General features: G+C 47.8%; 2 protein-coding genes across 5 annotated transcripts in view; one reads left to right on the top strand and one right to left on the bottom strand.

Annotated features, from left to right (window-relative positions):
* The window catches only part of SNRNP200 (small nuclear ribonucleoprotein U5 subunit 200), a 30,711-nt gene extending 23,201 nt beyond the window's left edge, over window positions 1-7,510 (bottom strand). Inside the window, exons 1-13 of the mRNA XM_011382009.2 lie at window positions 7,333-7,510; window positions 6,741-6,904; window positions 5,679-5,850; window positions 4,748-4,940; window positions 4,262-4,317; window positions 2,902-3,000; window positions 2,391-2,543; window positions 2,196-2,295; window positions 1,876-2,012; window positions 1,237-1,320; window positions 971-1,144; window positions 546-683; window positions 155-310 (exon numbers count right to left, since the gene is read on the bottom strand). Of these exons, the coding sequence (XP_011380311.1) occupies window positions 155-310; window positions 546-683; window positions 971-1,144; window positions 1,237-1,320; window positions 1,876-2,012; window positions 2,196-2,295; window positions 2,391-2,543; window positions 2,902-3,000; window positions 4,262-4,317; window positions 4,748-4,940; window positions 5,679-5,850; window positions 6,741-6,904; window positions 7,333-7,377 (1,671 nt within the window). The 5' untranslated portion in view covers window positions 7,378-7,510. The remainder of the gene's footprint in view (window positions 1-154; window positions 311-545; window positions 684-970; window positions 1,145-1,236; window positions 1,321-1,875; window positions 2,013-2,195; window positions 2,296-2,390; window positions 2,544-2,901; window positions 3,001-4,261; window positions 4,318-4,747; window positions 4,941-5,678; window positions 5,851-6,740; window positions 6,905-7,332) is intronic.
* Window positions 7,511-14,392: 6,882 nt separating this feature from the next.
* Window positions 14,393-18,729, top strand: ITPRIPL1 (ITPRIP like 1). 4 transcript variants are annotated; one of them, XM_011382007.2, is made up of 3 exons: window positions 14,511-14,663; window positions 14,809-14,902; window positions 15,644-17,353. In XM_011382007.2, exon 3 carries the CDS (start codon window positions 15,658-15,660, stop codon window positions 17,302-17,304), a length of 1,647 nt encoding a protein of 548 aa, XP_011380309.1. In that variant the 5' UTR covers window positions 14,511-14,663; window positions 14,809-14,902; window positions 15,644-15,657; the 3' UTR covers window positions 17,305-17,353. The 4 variants fall into 4 exon arrangements, with proteins under 4 accessions (XP_011380310.1, XP_011380309.1, XP_023380062.1 ...); XM_023524294.1 differs by having other exon boundaries at window positions 14,523-14,663; window positions 14,776-14,902; window positions 15,689-18,729; XM_011382005.2 differs by having other exon boundaries at window positions 14,523-14,663; window positions 14,776-14,902; window positions 15,644-18,729.
* Window positions 18,730-19,149: the final 420 nt, after the last annotated feature.

The raw sequence follows: 19,149 nt of genomic DNA, 5'->3' as shown, positions 1-19,149 counted from the left end.
ACCCTACACCAGGGTCAAGTTCTGTCTTTAAAGTGGAAAAAACACCTCCTCAGACGCTGCAGAGATGCTCTCATACAAAAGCAGTGAAGCACCAGGCCTGCTCCCGATAGTGGGACAGCTGCGGTCAGCATCTTCTGAGCATTCTACCCCTTACCTTTCCAAAGCTGCCCACCATCTCCTGCACCAAAGACCGCATGGGAGCGATGTAGATGATCTTGAAGTCATCCACATTGATGGTGCCATCCATGTTGATGTGCTTCCCTATCTCTCGGAGCATGCACATCAGAGCCACGTTGGTCTTGCCGGCACCCTGAGACAGAAGTCAAGGATGAGGAGGCCTGTGCACCTGGGTGTGCTCAGTGCCCTAACTCCCTTGAGCTTATCAAAGAGACAGAGAATGGAGCATGCCTTGGGAATTTTTTCTGACCATTTAGCGTGTCTTCCATCAAAGAATGGAAAATTGGGGGATACGGGTGGAGATGAACCAGCCTCCCACCAAAAACAGACAGTACATCCCGGGAAAGCAGAAGCCCAGCAGCGCTTACAGTGGGGGCACACAGCAGCAGGTTCTCATCTGTCTCCAGGGCAGCCCGGTACAGCTTACTCTGGATCCGGTTCAGTGTTTTGAAGCCCTCGAAGCCAGCCTGGGCATACTTGGGCAGCTTCTCCACTGGAAGCAGTTGCTGGAAGGGAGAGGCATTTGTATAGCAAGGGCAGCACCCTAAGCAGACTGTGACCTTGAGGGATCGCCAGGACTGCACTTCCTGGCACCTCCATGCATCTCTCTCCACTGTAGGCCAGACCAGAGGGATCAGTATTGTTCCCCGGGCTCAAGATCAAAACGAAAATGCTCTGAAGCAGCTTACACTTCCAGAATAATCTGAGACAAGGCCATACCATGATCAGTGGGTTGAAATCCAAACTAGAAAGGAGGGGAGCTGAGGTGAAAACTAAGGAGCAATGCTCTCACCTCCTCTGAGCCAAAGGGCTTGGGCTTCAGAGCAGGTACATGCACCTCTTCGTAGCCCTTGCGCTGGCGACGGAAGGATCCATCTGGAAGCTGACAGCGTTTATTAGCCATGAAGTGGCTCCCCTGGGTAAAGACCAAGTCTTCCAAGTCGAGAACCTGCCGCGGGGCCAGTGCCTGGTACCAGGAAAAACAAACACAAAGGAAGTCAGCAGCTGAGCAAATGAGCTTCCAGCCCTCACAGTGATGGAGGTGGTCCCAGTACTGACCTCCCCACCCTGGTCCAGGTCCATGGTTTCCAGGTCAGTGTCCATTCGGGACTGCCGCACTCGCTCCCTCCGGGACCGCTCCTCCTGAGAGGGAAAAGGCAAAAAGGGCAGCAGCGAGTCATCCTAGGCTCTTGGCTGAGCTGGATGCGCAGGTGCTGACCAGCAAGTCCTGAAACAGAAAAACAGTCCTTTACATCCACACATGCCATGGGGACCACCAGATGACAAGAGCAGCAAACAGCTTTAAAGGAACAATGCACAGTGAGTGGATTTCAGAAGCAGACGTTCAACCATTGAGCACCAATGGCTCTCCCCAAGGGGTAGAAATGGGGGTTCAGAGTTCAGCAAACACATGTTTTTTTCCTGTTTTTAGGAGATGCCATGATTTACTGAGTACACAAACAGGACAGGCCCACGGTGCCGGGGAGACAGCGGGTCAATGGTCTCTTGACCACACCAACATGAATGTGTTGATTCTAATCTGTGCCCCTGACAAACCTCAAAGAATTTTAAAAAATACTTTTACAACTTCCTCTTAATATAACGCATTTAGCTGTGCGCTGCAATCTTCTAACTTAAGTCTCTTTCCAAAGCAAACACTCAGCTCAGGAATCAGACAGATGAACCAGCCCGCCTCACCCGGATCAGATCCTCCTTCTCCGTCTCGTGGAGCTGGTAGAGGAACTTCGAGAGCTCTGGGTCGGCCTCCATCTTTCCCATGATCCTTTCCTTTTCAGCTTCACTCTGAGCACTGGCCAGCAAGGTACAGTACAAAACTGCCAACGGCAAAAAGAGAGCAAAGGTGAGAGGAGGGGGTGAGATAAAACCAACGTTCAACCTTGGGATACAAAGAAAAATGAATGAAACATGAACTGGAGCTACAAGGGCAACACAGCTTCCACTACACGCATGCACACGCACACACATGCATGCTGTAGAAGGGGCCACCGTGCACTCACTCATCATCCTGTGCTGCCGCAGCACTTTAATAAAATCGAAAGTGTTGAAGCCGAGCAGCAGCACCAACTGGTTCTCACACTCCCGGTCATCGCTCGCTGTCTGCAGAGAAGGTGACATCAGGATTAAGGGTGCAACTGTCGACGTCATGCGCTGTCCCATATACATTGGATGCAAAACTATGACCTTGGCCATACCTTCAAGATCTCCAACACTTCGTCTGCCTTCTTCTGCGACACGATGGCATCATCATAGAAGCGACTGAGCTGCCGCTGCAGCCAGAAGGCATCAATGTCCCGAGGGTGCAAATCCTTCTTCTTGGAACTCATCAGTTCCCCAGATGCAACAAGCTGCAAAGTGACCCAGCACTGATCTCGCCAACTCTGCCCCAATCACATCTCACCACCCCACGATAGCGCTCAACAAGCCACCCGTAGCCCACTTTCTTTTGAGAACTTCCCAGAGGACAGAAAACTTTGCTCTACTGAATTCAGAAGCACACCAAAACTAAGATTTCAGCAGCGCATGCCTTTGGGAAGGAGGGTGACTGACTGAAATCTTAAGGAAAACAAGACACTAAAAGTTCCTCGCACTCGCCCTACAAAAAGGGAGTTCAGTTGGTGACATATCAGGACCTCATACAGGAGGGAAATGCTACTCAGAAGGCACCTGGCCCAGAAGCAGCGAGCAAGAGCAGATTGCACTCACATTAGCCGAAAGGGTGCAGCGCACCACTGCCTCGTCCCCTTCCATGTCATCATCGGAGGCCTCTTCTCGAACCTCCCCATACACATCTTCGTCACCTTCCTGTGAAAAGAGCCCCAACCCCCACACCTGATACGGAGCTGGCTCACACCACAACCTGTCTCCTGCATCACTGAAAATTAGTCCCATAGTTAGAGCAACAGCTTTGGGGTGAAACCCAGAGCTTACTGAAACCAGGGTCAGCTTATCCAGAGTAATTTAATGCAATGACCTCACTACTTTCAGTCCCTGTGGCCCTGCTTCGTTAGATGCTTCTTTCTGCTGCTCACCTGAAGCAGCCACAAAGGCAACCCATTGAATCAATCTCCCTCATACACACGATCCGTAAATGAAATGAAGAGAAGCTGTGCGAAAGCACGCCTGGGTAGAAATGCAGCCACACTTGGCGTGCGCACTACCATCCTAACTCACACACCGGCTCACACAGTACTGTGGACTCCACATGGTGTCACATTAAAAGCAGACGCTTAGTCATAAGCGTTTGTTAAATAAATAAATACTACAGGCAAAGCATTCTTTCAGTTTGTTGCTACTTAAATTCATACAATCCTATTCACTGTATCACAGGATGGAGATTCACAGTCACTATTTCACTCATCTCAGCTGACAGATGGAGAAACTGAAGAAAAATGATCTGCCTAAGATCCAAGACCAAAATTGGTCAGACCGCCTGGCTCCCGATTTGGTGGCTCTCTGCTGAGCCTACACTGCCCCTGCCTCCTCTCCTAGCATGAGGTGCCAAGGTGGCACTTTATCTTTCAGGAGCCGGGGTTACCTGCGGCAACTGAGGCAATTGCACAGACTTCCAAGAGCCCTACTTGCTCTTATTCAGTTGTACTCAAGAAATCATCCAGACAGTGAACTTTAGTGGCTGCTTGCAGCTGTTACTTAACCAATCACGTACAAAATGTGCCCAAGCTCTTGGGCAAATGTGTACTTTTAAAAAGAGAGAAGACATGCAGCCCTGATGGGTGGGAAATGATCACAGTAAAGTTAAAATGCAGTGATGTGTGGTGGCATATGCTCTCAGTGAAGAACACACCACACTCATCTTCTGTCTTCTTTTTGCTGATGCACATGGCTTATTCTAAGTTACATTAATTTTTACTTATAAGTTTAATTTGTTTTATAAAACCTAACAATGACTACAATAGTTTTTTGGCAAAATGATATTCATGGCCAAGTCTGACACCTATACAACACCATAAAATTTATAGAGATTCCTTACACTAGAACTGATCCCCTTACCCAAACAATTTCAAAAGACAAAAAATAAACTGGGTCATTTGGCTTTATCACTCACCTCCTCATCAGACTCAAACTGTACATTCACACCATATGTTTCATCAATGTTGTCATCTGAAATGAGGGATTAGAGAACAGTGAACAATAAGTGGGATGAGACACCATGGAGCTAACGTCCTCCCCACTGGCCTGACATGCCCTCACTTAGGACAGACCTCAGGTCTAAGGACTCACAAAGACACTTAACAATGGCCAGAGTGAGCCACCACCAAGGCCTTCTCCAACCTGCCAACCTTGGATATGGCCCTGCTCTGCGTGCTCAACTACTTGAGTCCCCCAGGCTCTGCCTGAGTTTTCTCCCATGCTTTATATGAGAAAACTCCAGATTAAGAAATGGCTGCCATAATCAATTTTAACTCAAGAAATACAAACAAGTTACAGGAACTGACGTATTTAACTGTTTTAATGACTGAGGTTAGAAGATCACCTCTAGGGGTCAATAAGCAACCAGTTAACATGACCAGGACACAAAGAGCTCAGTTACCCATGTTCTGGATTTCCTTGTCTCCACCGTAGTCTGTGATCTTTTTGCCCAAGTTCACTAGAACATGGTATCTGGTATCATCTGTCTGACCCAACAGCAAGTCAATCTCCTTTCTCCTTTCCTTATCACGAAGCTTTTCATTCTTTAGGACAGCTAGAACTTCATCAGCTGCCCCACACAGAATATCACGTGGCTGGTGGCAAAAAAACAAAAAACAAAAAAACCTAATGACAACAAACATTTAAAACAACAAAAGGCAGACCATCACTGATCTGTGACAACAGCCTGTGGCGAACCGTACCTCTTTAAAACCTGCATACCAGGTTCTGACCGTTTTCATTAATGCTAATGAAAATGCCACCAGAATCACACAATTAAAGACCCATTTTAAAAAAGATCAAGTAAGTGATCTTAGGAAGCAGAAAGACACAGCTTCCACCACATCTGTCACATTTCTCCAGGTGAGAAGGGCACTGCAGTCTTCCTCTCGCCTGCCTTGTGGTGATGCTCTGTCCCCAACTCCTACAGCACCCTCTTCACCAGTCTCAGACTCACAAAAGTCCTTTATCTAACTGCACATGTAAAAAGGGTAAGAGCACAGACCTGGGATAGATACCTGGTTTCTTAACTTGGCTGTCGAATACTACCTCTGTGACCTGGAAAAACTACGTAACTATCCTTTGCCTCACATCTCTCTTCTGTAAGATGGAAAACAAACATTAACAGCACCTAATCATAGAGCTATAGTTAGAGCTGGAAGAGAGAAGACATGCAAAGCACTACCCTACATCAAGTAAGTACGCAGGAAGTATTAGCCACTTCTGAAAACTGGTTCAGCCAACGGAACATCCACAGGACGAGGTTCTTCCGGCACCTCCCAGGTGGGACTCTTCCCCTCCAAAACCTTGGCCTCATCTTCTGGTTGCCTCACCTGGTCCCCAAGGGCAGCCTGGATGAAGCTAAGCAGCACCTCGTAGGTCTCCCGGGTCTCTTTGGTTTTGGGCTTGTAAATGATGCCCACCATCTCGTCGATACCCTCTGAGAGCAGTGTGTACCCCTTCATCTTGTTGATGTCGTGCCGGTCCTCGTCACGCTTCCTTCGCCTAACACACACAGTGCAATGGTGATCTGGGAGAACCTTCCCTCCCCAAGGCAAGACTAAATCGAGCCACCCTCCTCTTCAGCTTCATGGCACACAGGTAACGTTTAAAACACAAAGCTATACCTCACCAAATGATTCCCATTTGGTCTTAGTCGCTTGCAGGAGTGTTTCTTTGTGGGAACACAGTAACAGACAGGGAATCCTGTCATTCTCTCACTAGGTGCACTGAATGTTACAATGAGACATCCTCCACATTTATTTAAAAGAGACAACTCTTTTTATTTTGTACAATATTATACAACTGGGTTTTGACTAGTGCCTCACTCCTCAGCTACATTTTCTTTTTCTAGCCAGAGAAACTGAAGCTCTAAAGGAATCTACTGCCATTGATTTCCACAAATTATAACAAAAATGGAAAAGAGATCATATTTTGCAAAGTGGAAGACCAATAATGCATTAACTCATTTCAAATACAACTACTATAAACCAAAACTGGGCCTACGATTTTTGAGAAAAACAGAGATGATCAAGGCCAAAAGATAATAGTGAGATAAAGTTGAATTTTTAAATTTTGAAATATATCCCCCCAAAAAGTAAAAAAAATAACAAAAAATCCCGTCATTCATACCGCCGATGCTTGGATGTTAGTATTAACAGTAGGAAATATGCAATAACAGAAAGAAATAGGGGTGTTTTTTTACTTAAAAACCTTTTAATTCTCATGTTGTTTTTACCTTCACGAAAGTTTTTTACTGCCACTGATGTCTCATCTTGCACTCAGCATTTCAGAAAAACAAAGCTCAAATGCTCAAGGCAAGATGGACTGTGGCGGGCAGCGGGGGAAAAGATGGACTGTGGACGAAGGAAAATCATTCTCCCCTCGGTACTCACTTGGCTCTTCTTTCCTCCTGCATCTGCGGTTTGGTCCGTTGAGCCTTATCTCCCATCCGGGTGCCCTCCAGCTTCCCAACCAGGGACAGCACCTCTCCCGTGGGCTCATCCCGGCGGGTACGGTCAATGAGAGAGCGGTCAGCTTGGAGGACAAGATTCGAGTTCTGAAAAGATCACAGTGTAATGGAAGCTCGGACACGAGCAGAGCCAATTCCTATACCACAGGAATATCAGCGGGCGATAACAGAGGAAGTAAGAATCGGGGCAACTAAGTGCTAGTAACCACTAGTCGGAATAAAAAGATGTTTTCCTCAAAAAGAAACAGCGTCGTATAACTGCACATGAGCAAAGAGCAACTCAATCAGCTGCCCAATCCTAACGCTGCCCATAATAACCCACACCTGGGAAACTGCTGGGCATGATGAGGGTGATATCTGGAGCGGGTCGGGTGTAGCGCTGAGGGGACAACACCCCGATTTGACCTCCCCTCCGCTTTCGTAGTTCTTCTGTAGGCCTAAGGACAAGTTTCCTTCTTCGCCTCCCGCTCCCCACTGAGCTCTCTGCCCGGAGTCCTCCCCGGGCCCATACGCACCGCCTTGTACTCGTACTGCAGGCTACGGGCGGTCACATCCGCCATGGCTGCCGCCGCTCCGGGGTCTCAACGTTAAGCTTCCCTTCACCGAGACAAACTTCCCCCGCTGCGCGTTCCCGCCGGGCAAAAACTACGCAGGTGAGACGCACGAGAGTGCGTAAGAGAAAAACGAAATCTCTTCCGCTTCCAGGTCGCGCGCCGGAAGTACGGGTGGGGCGTGTCTTCCGCAGGCGCGCGCTGCTGCCCCGCGGCCTTCTGGGTGGGGCGAGCGGGTTCCAGGTTCCTGTATCCGGGGATCCTCAGATTTGGTTCTGGCCTTTTTCTGCCACTTCGGACCCACAGCCTATACTCTCCGCCCATGTCAGGCTCCGGTCTGCGGCCCTGAAGACTCTTCACTTCGTGAGCAAACGTACACATGCTTACCCCCCTGTCCTAACCCTAACGCTTTCTGCCGGCTTCTGACTCTGGCAACAGTCCTGTGAGCTCTGCAGGCCGGAGGGCTAATTAGCCCTATTTCCGGCTGAGGAAGCCGAAGTGCCCAGCAAGTGATTTAAGGTGTGTGTGCCTGTGTGAAAGACTGGTATCTTCTTTGGGTCTTTCTCCTAGGTTTAATAATTGAATAAAAAGTCTGCCCTGCCTAAAGCCATTGGGCCAGCTGGGGCCCCCTATTTGCTCCCAAACATTTGTCACATTCAACGGCAGGGCCCGCTCCCTGGCTCAAGGAACATTAGTGAAGGCAGCTGCCCTCCTGACAGAGATGGAGTCTTGAAACAGTGACTTCATTTCTTACCCAATGGCAAAGTCCTTGGGCCCTTCCCACCCCCAGCCAACCAGTTCTTAGAGCCTATTCGCTTTTGAAAGATGAGTGCAAAAGAGGATGAGTGTTAAGCAGCAGGAGTTCATCCTCACCCTTCGAGGATACACAGGCTCCTCACCTTGCTCCTGTTTTCTCCTACCTGGTCCCCTCGCTCCTTTGTGTTACCTGCCTGGCCCCTGTAGGTATAGAGTTTACAGCCCTGGCTGGCTTTTGTATATCTAACTGAGCCTTCCAAGGGACAGTCGTCCTTGTGGCAGCTCTGCTCCTCAGTGGCTGTGTGACCTTGAGGTAGCTACCAGGTCTCTCTGGGTGAGTGTCATTTTGTCATCCTTAAAATTGAGGCAATAAAACTTTCCTCATAGGAGTTGCAATTAAATGAGGTAATGTTAAAAGCACTGGCGAAGTGCCTGACTCAGGTGGACACTCAATGAAGGCGATTAAAATCTGAATCCTCAAGACTGACTTAAAAAAAAAAAAGACCAACTTTTATTCCATGGCCATGCTATGGCTCACCCACCTGATACAAATGAGTCTGAAAAGTATGTCAAGGATTCTGCTCTGCATTTCTGTAGAGGGGTACTCATATTCACAGTTGAGCTGGGACTGTGGGCAAATCTGTGAAGCAGGAAACAAAGGAAAATTCCCCCAACTTCCCTTTTTTTCTCAGCAGGCTCTTTCAAATATAATCCTCCATTTAGTAATTTAGATGGATTTGAAAATTTCCATAGGACATCAGAACTGGAAGGACTGTGAGAGATAGAGTAGTGCTTCCCAGTTGAGGAGGCTACAGCAAAAAGAGGGTTGTCACACTGAAATGTATGTACAGGAGGAAAAAATTGTGATTTAGAAAACAATGACAGCTATGCTTCCTCACTGTAGGGTAAGGGCCATGTTTACTCCAGAGGTGGGTGTTCAATTGGAGGAGCCAGTTCAGGGAAACTTCAGGCCTTCCTGTTGAAAAGGGTGAGGCTGGAGGGTCTTGGGGAAGGCAAGTGAAGGAGAGAACTAAAGTGCCCTGCATAAGAAAAGGTAGAGGAGTGGGGATTGGAGGCTGGCATTCAGAGAAGGGAAGAGAAAGGTATTCAGGAAGCAAGAGAGCCCAGGAAAATGACAGTCAGCACCTAAGGGAACCACAAGCAAAGAAACTGGCTGATGCACTTTTAGGGAGTGATGTTTAAGTTGCTGCCCATATGAGATTTGCTCAAATCCTGAATAGGAGTTTGCCACACATTGTTGTGTTCATTACTCTAGGGGATTAAGGAATGAAGGTTGTGCCATGGAAAGTTGAAATGGCACAACCTTCATTCCTTAATTTCCACTAGGTTATAGAAGACAAGTCCCCGAGCTGAGAGAATTCAGTGAAAACAAGAAACTGGTACAAGAGGTAATGGGAAAATACGATCTTGAGAATTCCCAGACACTTGGCAGTGCGGAGATGCTGTTGTTCTCATAACATGTAGAACGAAGCTTGAGCCAATTTACTGTAAGATTAAAAGAGATAAACATAAAGGTCAATGGAATAGAATTGAGAGTCCAGAAATAAACTCATACATTTATGGGCAAATGATTTGGTACTAGAGTACCAAGACAATGCAGTGAGGAAAGAAGAGTTTTTTCACCAAATGGTGCTGGGACAACTAAATATTCACCTATAAAAAGATAAATTTACACCCCTACCTCATAACATACACAAAAATTAACTCAAAATGGGTCATAGGCCTAAATGTAAGAGCTAAAACTAAAATTCTTAAAGGAAGACGGGTTAATCTTCATGACCTTGGGTTAGGAAATGGTTTCTTAGATATCACACTAAAAGCACAAGCAACAAAAGAAAAAGGTAAATGAGACTTAATTGAAATTTAAAATGTTTATGCTTTAAAGGACATCATCAGGAAAGTGAAAAGACTGATAAGGGACTAATATCCAGATTATATAAAGAACTCTTACAACTCAACAAGAAGACAACCCAATTATACAATGGGCAAAGGATTTGAACAGACATTCCTCCGAAGGAAATATGCAGATGGTCAATAAGCACATGCAGAGCTGCTCAACGTCATTAGTCATTAAGGAAATGCAAGTCAAAATCACACTGGGACACTACTTCATACCACTAGGATGGCTGTAATAAAGATGAACAATAACAAGTGTTGGCAAAGATACAGAGAAATTGGAACTCGCATACATGGCTGATGAGAATGTAAAATGGTGCAGCCATTTTGGAAAATAGTTTGGCAGTTCCTCAAAAATTTAAACATAGAGTTATAATTTGACCCAACAAGTCCACTCCTAAGAATCTACTCAGAGAATTGAATACATGTCTACACAAAAACTTGTACACAAATGTCCATAGAAGCACTGTTCATAATAGCCAAAAAGTGCAAACAACCCAAATTCCACCAACTGATGAATTAATACACAAATTGCGGTACTGTAGATTTATATAATGGACTATTCAGCCCTCCAAAACAATGAAGTACCGATACATGCTATAACATAGATGAATCTCAACGTGTTGAGGATGCCAGAAGGTAAACCGAGGCATATTAAATTTTTAAGAATTTACTTGAGCAAAAATCTATTCAAATTGGGCAGCACCAAGCCAGAAATGGTTAGGAGTGCTCCACCAACAGGAGCTAAGAGAAATTTATAGAGACGATGCAGAAGCAAAGTAAGAAAATTAGTTTTGGGGCTATAGCTTAGGCTTTTACCTTACTTGGAAAAGACTAGCAAGCAGGCTCTCTGTGGTTCACTGTCCTTAGGTTTTGATTTCTTAAAGTCCTTGAGGCACTTCCAGGCTCAGGTTTGGTTTGCTTACATAGGCTGCCAAGGTATTAGAACCACCTCAGTATAATGGCTTCTTCATTTAATTTAACAAATGAAAGAAGCCAATCACCAAAGACCACACAGTGTATGATTCCATTTATATGAAGTGTGAAAAATAGGCAAATCTATAGAAAAGTGAAATATTACAGTTGGAGGCAGGAATCTTGGAGAGGAAGAATGAGGAATGACTATTAATGGGAACAAGTTTTCTTACTGGGGTGATGAAAATGTTCTAAAGTTAGACTGTAGTGATTGATGCATAATTCTGAATACAGATTAAGAAATCACTGAACTGTACATTTTAAGTGGAAGAATTGTATGGTATATAAATTAGATCTCAATAAAGTTATTTTTAAAAAAATTTAACAGCATTATGCCCAGGAAGCTGAGGGACCTGAGAGTACTCTGACAGGCACAGGCCCTTGGGGGACATTAGTGGCCAAGTTGGGCCTAGCTTTCATGCTAATCCGATATGCTCCAGTATGCTGCCTCTCTCCAAGGATAGCCTTCAGAATTTAATACTCCCTGGCCCCAGACCTGGAATAGGGTTGCCCAGGCTCCTGGAACTATTATTTCCGTACCTGAAGACCTGTCACTTCATTTAGTCACCTCTCAAATATTCACATGTACACAAAACTCCATGAGCACTTTTGGGAACTCAGAGAAAAGCAAGATGCAATTAGAACCCTTGAGAAATTTCAGTCTTGCAGAAGAAATAAAACATACAAATGACTGCAATTTAAAAAGCAGAATGCAGTCAGTGCCACAAGGGGGCATCTGAGGCGATCGGAGAAGTCACTTCCCACATGAGACCCTCTGATGTAAAAGGTTGGCTGTGATTTCAGTTGAGGCAGGGACTGGGGGAGATATCTGGGGAATACAGAAAAAGCAAAAGCATGAAGGTGAAGAACAGAGGCATGCCTCAGGGACTGTTAAGAGCTCAGTTCAGCTGAGTGCAGGGCAAATGTAAGACTGGAACCGTGGGATATAATTTAGGTAGATATAATTTACAATCTCTTGAAAAAATAATGTCATCATAAAGAGATTTTACTTTAGGAGGCAATAGGAAACCATAGCAGGTTTCTGGTTTGGGGTTTGGTTGGTTTGTTGCAGCTTTATAGCAGCTATTTGATTGGGGGGACCAAATCTAGATTAAGCAAAAATTATATATCATGTGGCAAGCATTTGCAAAGTACCACTTTAGCATACATTATCTCATTTAATCCCCATAAGCCTTATGAAATCTACTAATCCACTTTACCAATGAAGAAATCCAAGCCCAGAGAAGATAACTGATTTGTTTGGCCTCACCAGCCTCAAAGGCAGGCCATCTTATTATTTCAGACCCTCTATACAGGAGCTTCCTCACAGAGCTAGGAAGGTAAGATGAATGGTGGGAGAGTGGGGACGGGGGGGACCAGAGACAGGGAGTACAGCTGAGAGGTGATGGCAGGAAGTGGAGCAAGAGGAGAGGTGTGCCTGCCGGAGGTGCCGTGGGCAAGGATTAAGGAACATGAGAAATGAGAGCAAGACTCAAAAGAACTTAAATGTGTCCAGGAAGCCCTCAGGATGCCTGAACTCTTGGAGCTGGGAAAGAGGAGTGTTCAGTCACCCAAGGCCCCTTGGTAACTTGTGTATTGGATGGTAAATGCCTCCTGACCTAGGGCTGAACATATATAGCTTATAGGGTTGGAGTGGAGCTTTGTCAAATAACTCCAGCTCCACATCCATTTTTACCACCATCTGTTGCAATACATTGGCAGGTATATAGCCGGTTCCATTTCTGGTTGTACTGAATTAGTGTTTCCTCAACTTCTTTGAAATATTCTTGCCTGTGGTTGTTTTATGCAGATTATTCATCGTCTAATTTTTCAGTAACTGCAAAGCCTGCTTTGGCTTCTGGAATAAACAGCAACAACTGGGCTGTATCAGTAATATCTGTCAATTCATCAAAAGCCAAGGAAAACCACCCCAAATCACTTGCTTTAAAAAAAAATTGATTATTGGTATTTCTCCCAACGTTCTCAAGTCTTTGAGCAACTCTTCTCACCACTGTGATGGCTTTTGTGACCAAAGTAAGATATTTAAATGGGTTAATAGTTCTGTAGCTTGGGGTCTCTAATTCATGTTAACAAGTTCATTTCTCTGCAGGCTATGAATTAACAAATGCCTTCCAATCCGACAATCACCTTTGAAACAAATCCTTACTTGACCATATACATACATCTTTAAACACACGGCTTTAAATACCATTGGCTTCCACACTCTAAAATGTGTGGGTTTTTTTTTTTTCATCCTGACATTGTCATATCATAAATTTAAAAATAGAGAATTTCATTGCAACTGCTTGAATGTACTAATGCTTAGTGGCAGCCTATAGGCTATTCTTTGTTGTGCAAGTTTATAAAGAGGAACTTTGAAACTTCAGTTACCCTCATCCAGAATAGTCTTTCCCCCTCCACGATTAAGATAACATTTTTGGAAGTGTGGCCCAAGTTGTTTGAGGTCCCCTCTGCATTGCCACTGGATAAGGAGAACTGAAACTTGTCTTTCAGCAGGACTTTTAGCAAGTATCAAGAGGTCACCACTTTCTTTTCTCCTGGGATGGGTGACACGAAAGAAAGCCGGGGGCTCATCCTGATACTCCACAGATACTTCTCAGGAACCCCATTCTGCTGGTATTTCTTAGTATATCCCAAGCTCGTTCTGCCTCCACACTTTATAAAGTTCTCTCTTATACAGCCTCGCGTCAGCAGAGGTTTGTAGAGTTAGAGTTCTTATTCCCATGTGGCTAGTAAATGGAAAGCAAAGCCTCAAGCCAGGTCTTTGGAACCGTGTGATCCTTTAGTGAGAGCCACGGCGATAGGAATAGGGGTTACCGCGAGATGCCTGAGTCTGGGGGCGGGCTGGGATTGCCGCCCATTAAGGATGCCGACAACACATCTCATCTCCTGCACCATTTTGCTCAGGGCCAGCCCGAAATGGGAATACCGTTTCCCTAATCAATTCCTAGTTATGCCACCGTCACTCTCACACCTAAGTTCCCACTACGCATATTCCCCGCTGAACCGAGAGGAGTGAAGGTGATAAAGCCAGCGTAGTGCTCCCTGGCGCCACCCCAGAGGGGCTGAGCAGCTGCAGCAGGAGCGCCCTTCAGCGTTTAAGTTTTTGGCCGCAGCCCCTGCTCTGTGCACACAAACCCTGGGGCCGGGACGGAGGGCGCGTGTGCGCGATGAGATCACTGCATCCCCAAGTCCCGCTCGCGCCGCAAGCTATGAGCAGGGTGTGGTTGGGCGAGGTGGGAGGGGGCTGGTAGCTCTGGGCGCGGCCTGGACGGCGGGGCCGGGCGGGGCCTGGACGATGGGCGGGGCCTCATGATTCAGGGCGGGGCCTGGTGGCGCTGGGCGCGGCCTGGACGGCGGAGCTGGGCGGGACCTGGACGGCGGTAGTCGCGATGCTGGGCTGGCGCCCTCGGATCCGCGCGCAGTTTGGTGTGTTCTCAGTGGCGGGCCGCGCACAGACGACCGGACACTAGGACAGACATGGTGTGCTCCCCAAGAGAGGGGAGCGGGGCCACTCCCGCGGGAGGACCTGGCGAGGAACAGGGAGCCTCCACGCCGCCGGGAAGCAGGCGGGGACCGTCAGGCCGCTCTATCTCTTCAAGACCGCGTTCCTGCTGACACCGACGGTGAGGAACCTGGCCCCGGGAAAACCCCCGGGAGGGTGGGCAGGCGGGCGAGAGTCCAGATCTCTGGGCCTTGAATTTGGGGAAGTTATGAATGAGAGGCACTCTTTTTCAGCCAAAGCCCCAGGTACCTTGTAAATTTTGACAGGAATTGAGTGAGCCTGAGCAAGGCCAAGTTCCAAAGGGAGGAGAGGCCCCCACCAGGCTTCAGCGCCCACACGACTGGGTCCTTCATGACCTCGGTAAGCCCAGCAGCTTCAACCTCTGCGGTGGGTGGGGAGGCAGAGGAACCGACTACTGCCCGCCTTCAGGTGGCCTTGGGCAACTGGTTCCTGGGCTAAGAAGTGCCGCTTTGCCTGCCTGTGTGTAGCAGCAAGCAGCAGAGAAGTGGCTGGAGCACTGTGCCTCCCTGGTGCCCACCGGGGGTTGGCATGAGGGAGGAGGAGAGGCTGAGCAGTCTGATGACACCCGGTGAGCAAAATGAGAATTATGAAGTCACAGAGTAAGAGGGATGCTACAGATGGGGGCTGGGGCCGACTGCCTGGCAAGAAGAAAGGTGTTGCCCAGGCAGACTAGTGCTTCCTGCCCGTGGAAGGGAGTCTCTGGGGTCAGCAAGGCACGCCTGGTGCCTGGGGTGGACTGATGAGTCGGGTGAGGCCACCCTACCACTGGGACCCCCTCCCCATCCAACACCAGAATGAAAACAGTCCCATGTCCACTCTCTGGAAACCTAAATACTACCCAGGCCATGTGGAAGGAAAGCAGTAGAGAGACTGAGTGGCATATCCTGCTGCCCCGCTTTCTCCTAAACCTCCTCCCGGGCAGACCACCCTGGCTCTGTCCAGCCCCAGCTCTGTGAGCTCTCTGTTCATCCTGAGTAGTTGACTCCCAGGATTTGGGGGTTCCAGGGCTCTGGGGAATATGCACCGGAGAGCAGATGAGCCCCGAAGATCCACTTCTGACTCCCACCCCTACTTCTCCAGATGCAGAGGCCTCCATGGCTGTGATAAGCCTTCTGTTCTTGGCAGTGATGTATGTTGTCCACCACCCCCTGATGGTCAGTGACCGGATGGACCTGGACACACTGGCCAGAAGTCGGCAGCTGGAGAAGCGGATGAGTGAGGAGATGCGCCAGTTAGAGATAGAGTTTGAAGAGAGAAAGCGAGCAGCTGAGCAGAAGCAGAAGGCAGAGAACTTCTGGAGAGGAGACACATCCAGCGACCAGTTAGTGCTGGGGAAGAAGGACATGGGGTGGCCGTTCCAGGCCGAGGGCCAGGAGGGGCCACTGAGCTGGATGCTGGGAAACCTGTGGAACGCCGGCCTCTTTTGCCTCTTTCTCATCTTCGAGCTCCTGCGACAGAACATGCAGCTCGAGCCAGCCTTTGATTCTAGCAGTGACGAGGAGGCAGAGGAGGAAGTCCGGCGGGTGCCCATCACCTCCTACAACTGGCTTGCCGACTTCCCCTCACAGGAGACCCTGGAATCGTTTTACAGACACTATGTCCAGAACGTCGTCCGTGACCTTCCCTGCACGTGCGAGTTCGTGGAGAGCTTCGTGGACGACCTCATTGAGGCCTGCCGGGTGCTCAGCCGCCGGGAGGCTCACCCGCAGCTGGAGGACTGCCTGGGCATTGGGGCTGCCTTTGAGAAATGGGGTACTCTCCACGAGACCCAGAAATTTGATATCCTGGTGCCCATCGTCCCCCCGCAGGGCACTATGTTTGTGCTGGAGATGAGAGATCCGGCCCTAGGCCACCGCTGTGGCAGTGTGCTGGTGGAGTCGGAATGTGTGTGTAAGCGCGAGAAGCTTCTAGGGGACGTGCTTTGCCTAGTGCACCACCACCGGGACCACTCGGCCCTTCTGGGCAAGTGTAGCAGCTCCATCAAGGCAGCACTCTGTACCGGGTCCCACTTGGATGCATGCAAGACTGCACAGTGGTTCCGGAACATGGTGGGCAATGCCTGGGCCCTAGTGGCCCACAAGTATGACTTTCAGCTAAGCCTCCCACCATCCACCACGTCCTGCAAGCTCAGGCTAGACTATCGCTCAGGCCGCTTTCTCTCAATCCGCTTGGTCCTGGGGGTGCAGCGGGAAGACACCTTGGTCTACCTGGTGAGCCAGGCTTCCGAGCAGGAACAGCTCACCAGTGTGGACTGGCCTGAGTCCTTTGCAGCCTGTGAGCACTTGTTTCTGAAGCTTGTAGGGCGTTTTGCTCCCGAGAACACTTGTCACCTCAAATGCCTCCAGATCATCTTAAGTCTCCGGGACCTTCAGAGCCTACCCCAGGGAGCATCTCGTCCCATCCTCACCTCTTACCACTTCAAAACAGCCCTCATGCACCTGTTGCTGCGGCTGCCGCTCACAGACTGGCAGCACAGCATGCTCTCCCAGCGGCTCCAGGACATCCTCTGGTTCCTGGGTCGGGGTCTCCAGCAGAGGTCCCTCCATCACTTCCTCATTGGTAATAGCTTCTTGCCCCTGACCATCCCCATCCCCAAGACATTTCGGAATGCTGAGCCTGTCAACCTCTTCCGACACCTGGTGCTTAACCCCATGGCACATTCACAGGCAGTGGAAGAGTTCCACAGCCTTCTGACCCGGGTGAAAGGTCTGCCCTGCACCCCATTGGCTGGGGCATGTTAATGTAAAGGCCATTAAAGAGGGGGAGAAGGTATTTTTGATTCCTCGGGCTGCAAAAGAGTTTATTTTTTAGATACATCAGTGGTGTATGTGACCCTCACCTTGTGAGTAGGGGCTATGGGAGATTATGACACTCGAAGGAGCATGTGAAGCTATCACAAAGACGCCTCCCCCATGGGGCTTAGTCTAGGGTGGGTCTTCAGAGGCTTTCCTTTTGACCTAACTTTCGTTGTTGTCGTGACTCAGAGAGCCCAGGGAAACGGGTATTATGGGAGGATCTTGCTGCTAACGAGTTGAGAAACCGAACAAGGGGCCTGTGAAATTGTGTTTTGTATCAACACTGGAAACAAGAGAACCAAATGATACCTCCATCCAACTCACTCCTTCTCGTATTTTAGGATGTAATTTTTACGACCTTCACTGTTCGAAGATATAACAGAGGTGTTTATTTTGTTTTCTTAATTTAGCCCAATTTTCATGACAATGCAGCTGTTTATATGCATCTGAAAAAAATTCCAGTACTATCCAAATAATTTCTTAGCATTGATTCTGAGAGATTTTAAGTCAGTAGTGACCGGTCAGATAATCAAGATAATGTATTTGCAAAAATTAACTAGCCAGCATCTAATGACCTTCTTTGTGCCTAGAAGCAACATTATAAAACCCTTAACAAGGACAATTGGGGAGGGGGTTCTGAGATGAACAATTGTTTCTGGTGTTTCTGGGAGGAGCCACTTGTTTGTTAAATGGAAAGATTTAGCTACCATGTGTAGCTGTGCTTTTTCTGTCTGGCAATGCCTTTGTATTTTCTTCAAAGATGACAAAGGGATTATTTGAACTATGTTTGCAGTTTTGCAAGGCAAGGTCATCACAATCGAGGACCACTGGCAGGACTGGACAGGAAGGGACTGCGAAGCAGTCAGTTCAAATACAGTTGTGCTTCTGGAAATGTGATTGGTGTATTTTTCCATTCTTTAAAACCCTGGGCATCCTGAGGAGTGTTAGGAAATATGACGATGATTGTGGGTGTGGTTGTTTTAGAAATCCAATGCTGTCTCTATTTTGCATGCCAAGAAGATCTGCTGGGGAGAAGCTGGCCCCACATTTAGCTTGACCTCATGGTGGTCTAGTTGCTGGCCTTGAGGGCTTTGGTTGTAGAATCCACACCCTCCCCTCAGCAAAAATAAATTACAAGTGTCTGAGATGCTGATGCCAGTCGATATTTGAGACTCCTACTGCACAATAACTGCTGTGCTCCCAGGTTGTCTGCTGATATCTGCCGGTACTGCTTTCAAGTTAAGATGCGGTGATGGTTAGTTCCATGCTGGTGGGATTTTGGTGTTTTATAAACATCCATATGCTTTTTGTTTAGAAAATAATTTGCTGGTGTTTCGTTCTAAATCAATAAAGGAAGCAATTTCTGTAGCAGTTGGAATCTGTGTAGTAACAGCTGATCAGCATGCTCACGTGCCTGTTCCCCAGAAGTTCATGTTACCCTGATGGCTTCACCCAGCACATCCTGGTGTTTCTCAGTGGACCTTGAACCTGTTTGCCCTGTGATCTCCCAGCAGCATGGCCAGTAGCCAGGAAAGGATAATTCAGAATGTTAAGAAACATCTAAGTTACTCATTTTAATGGTACCCAAACCAAAATGTCAGCCAAATTAAAAGATCTTAGTGGCTACAAACAACATGCATAAGCTCTAGAGGGCATAAGTCTGTCAGGTAGAGAGAAGGTGATATGTGTTAGGACTGGGGGTTTCTAGTTTAGTAAGAGGCAAGGAAGAAAACAGGCAATGGTCAGCACAGCTCCAGTGGGGCAGCAGGCATAAGAAGGTATAGAGAAAAC

The sequence above is a fragment of the Pteropus vampyrus genome, unplaced genomic scaffold (assembly GCF_000151845.1).
Source record: "Pteropus vampyrus isolate Shadow unplaced genomic scaffold, Pvam_2.0 Scaffold461, whole genome shotgun sequence".
Classification (NCBI taxonomy): domain Eukaryota; kingdom Metazoa; phylum Chordata; class Mammalia; order Chiroptera; family Pteropodidae; genus Pteropus; species Pteropus vampyrus.
Note: the sequence above shows the minus strand (reverse complement) of the source record. Positions and strands in the feature narration are given on the sequence as shown.

Bases quoted from the DNA above. Each gene is read 5' to 3' on its own strand.
- ITPRIPL1 (XM_011382005.2), top strand. From the start codon at position 15,658: ATGGCTGTGATAAGCCTTCTGTTCTTGGCAGTGATGTATGTTGTCCAC.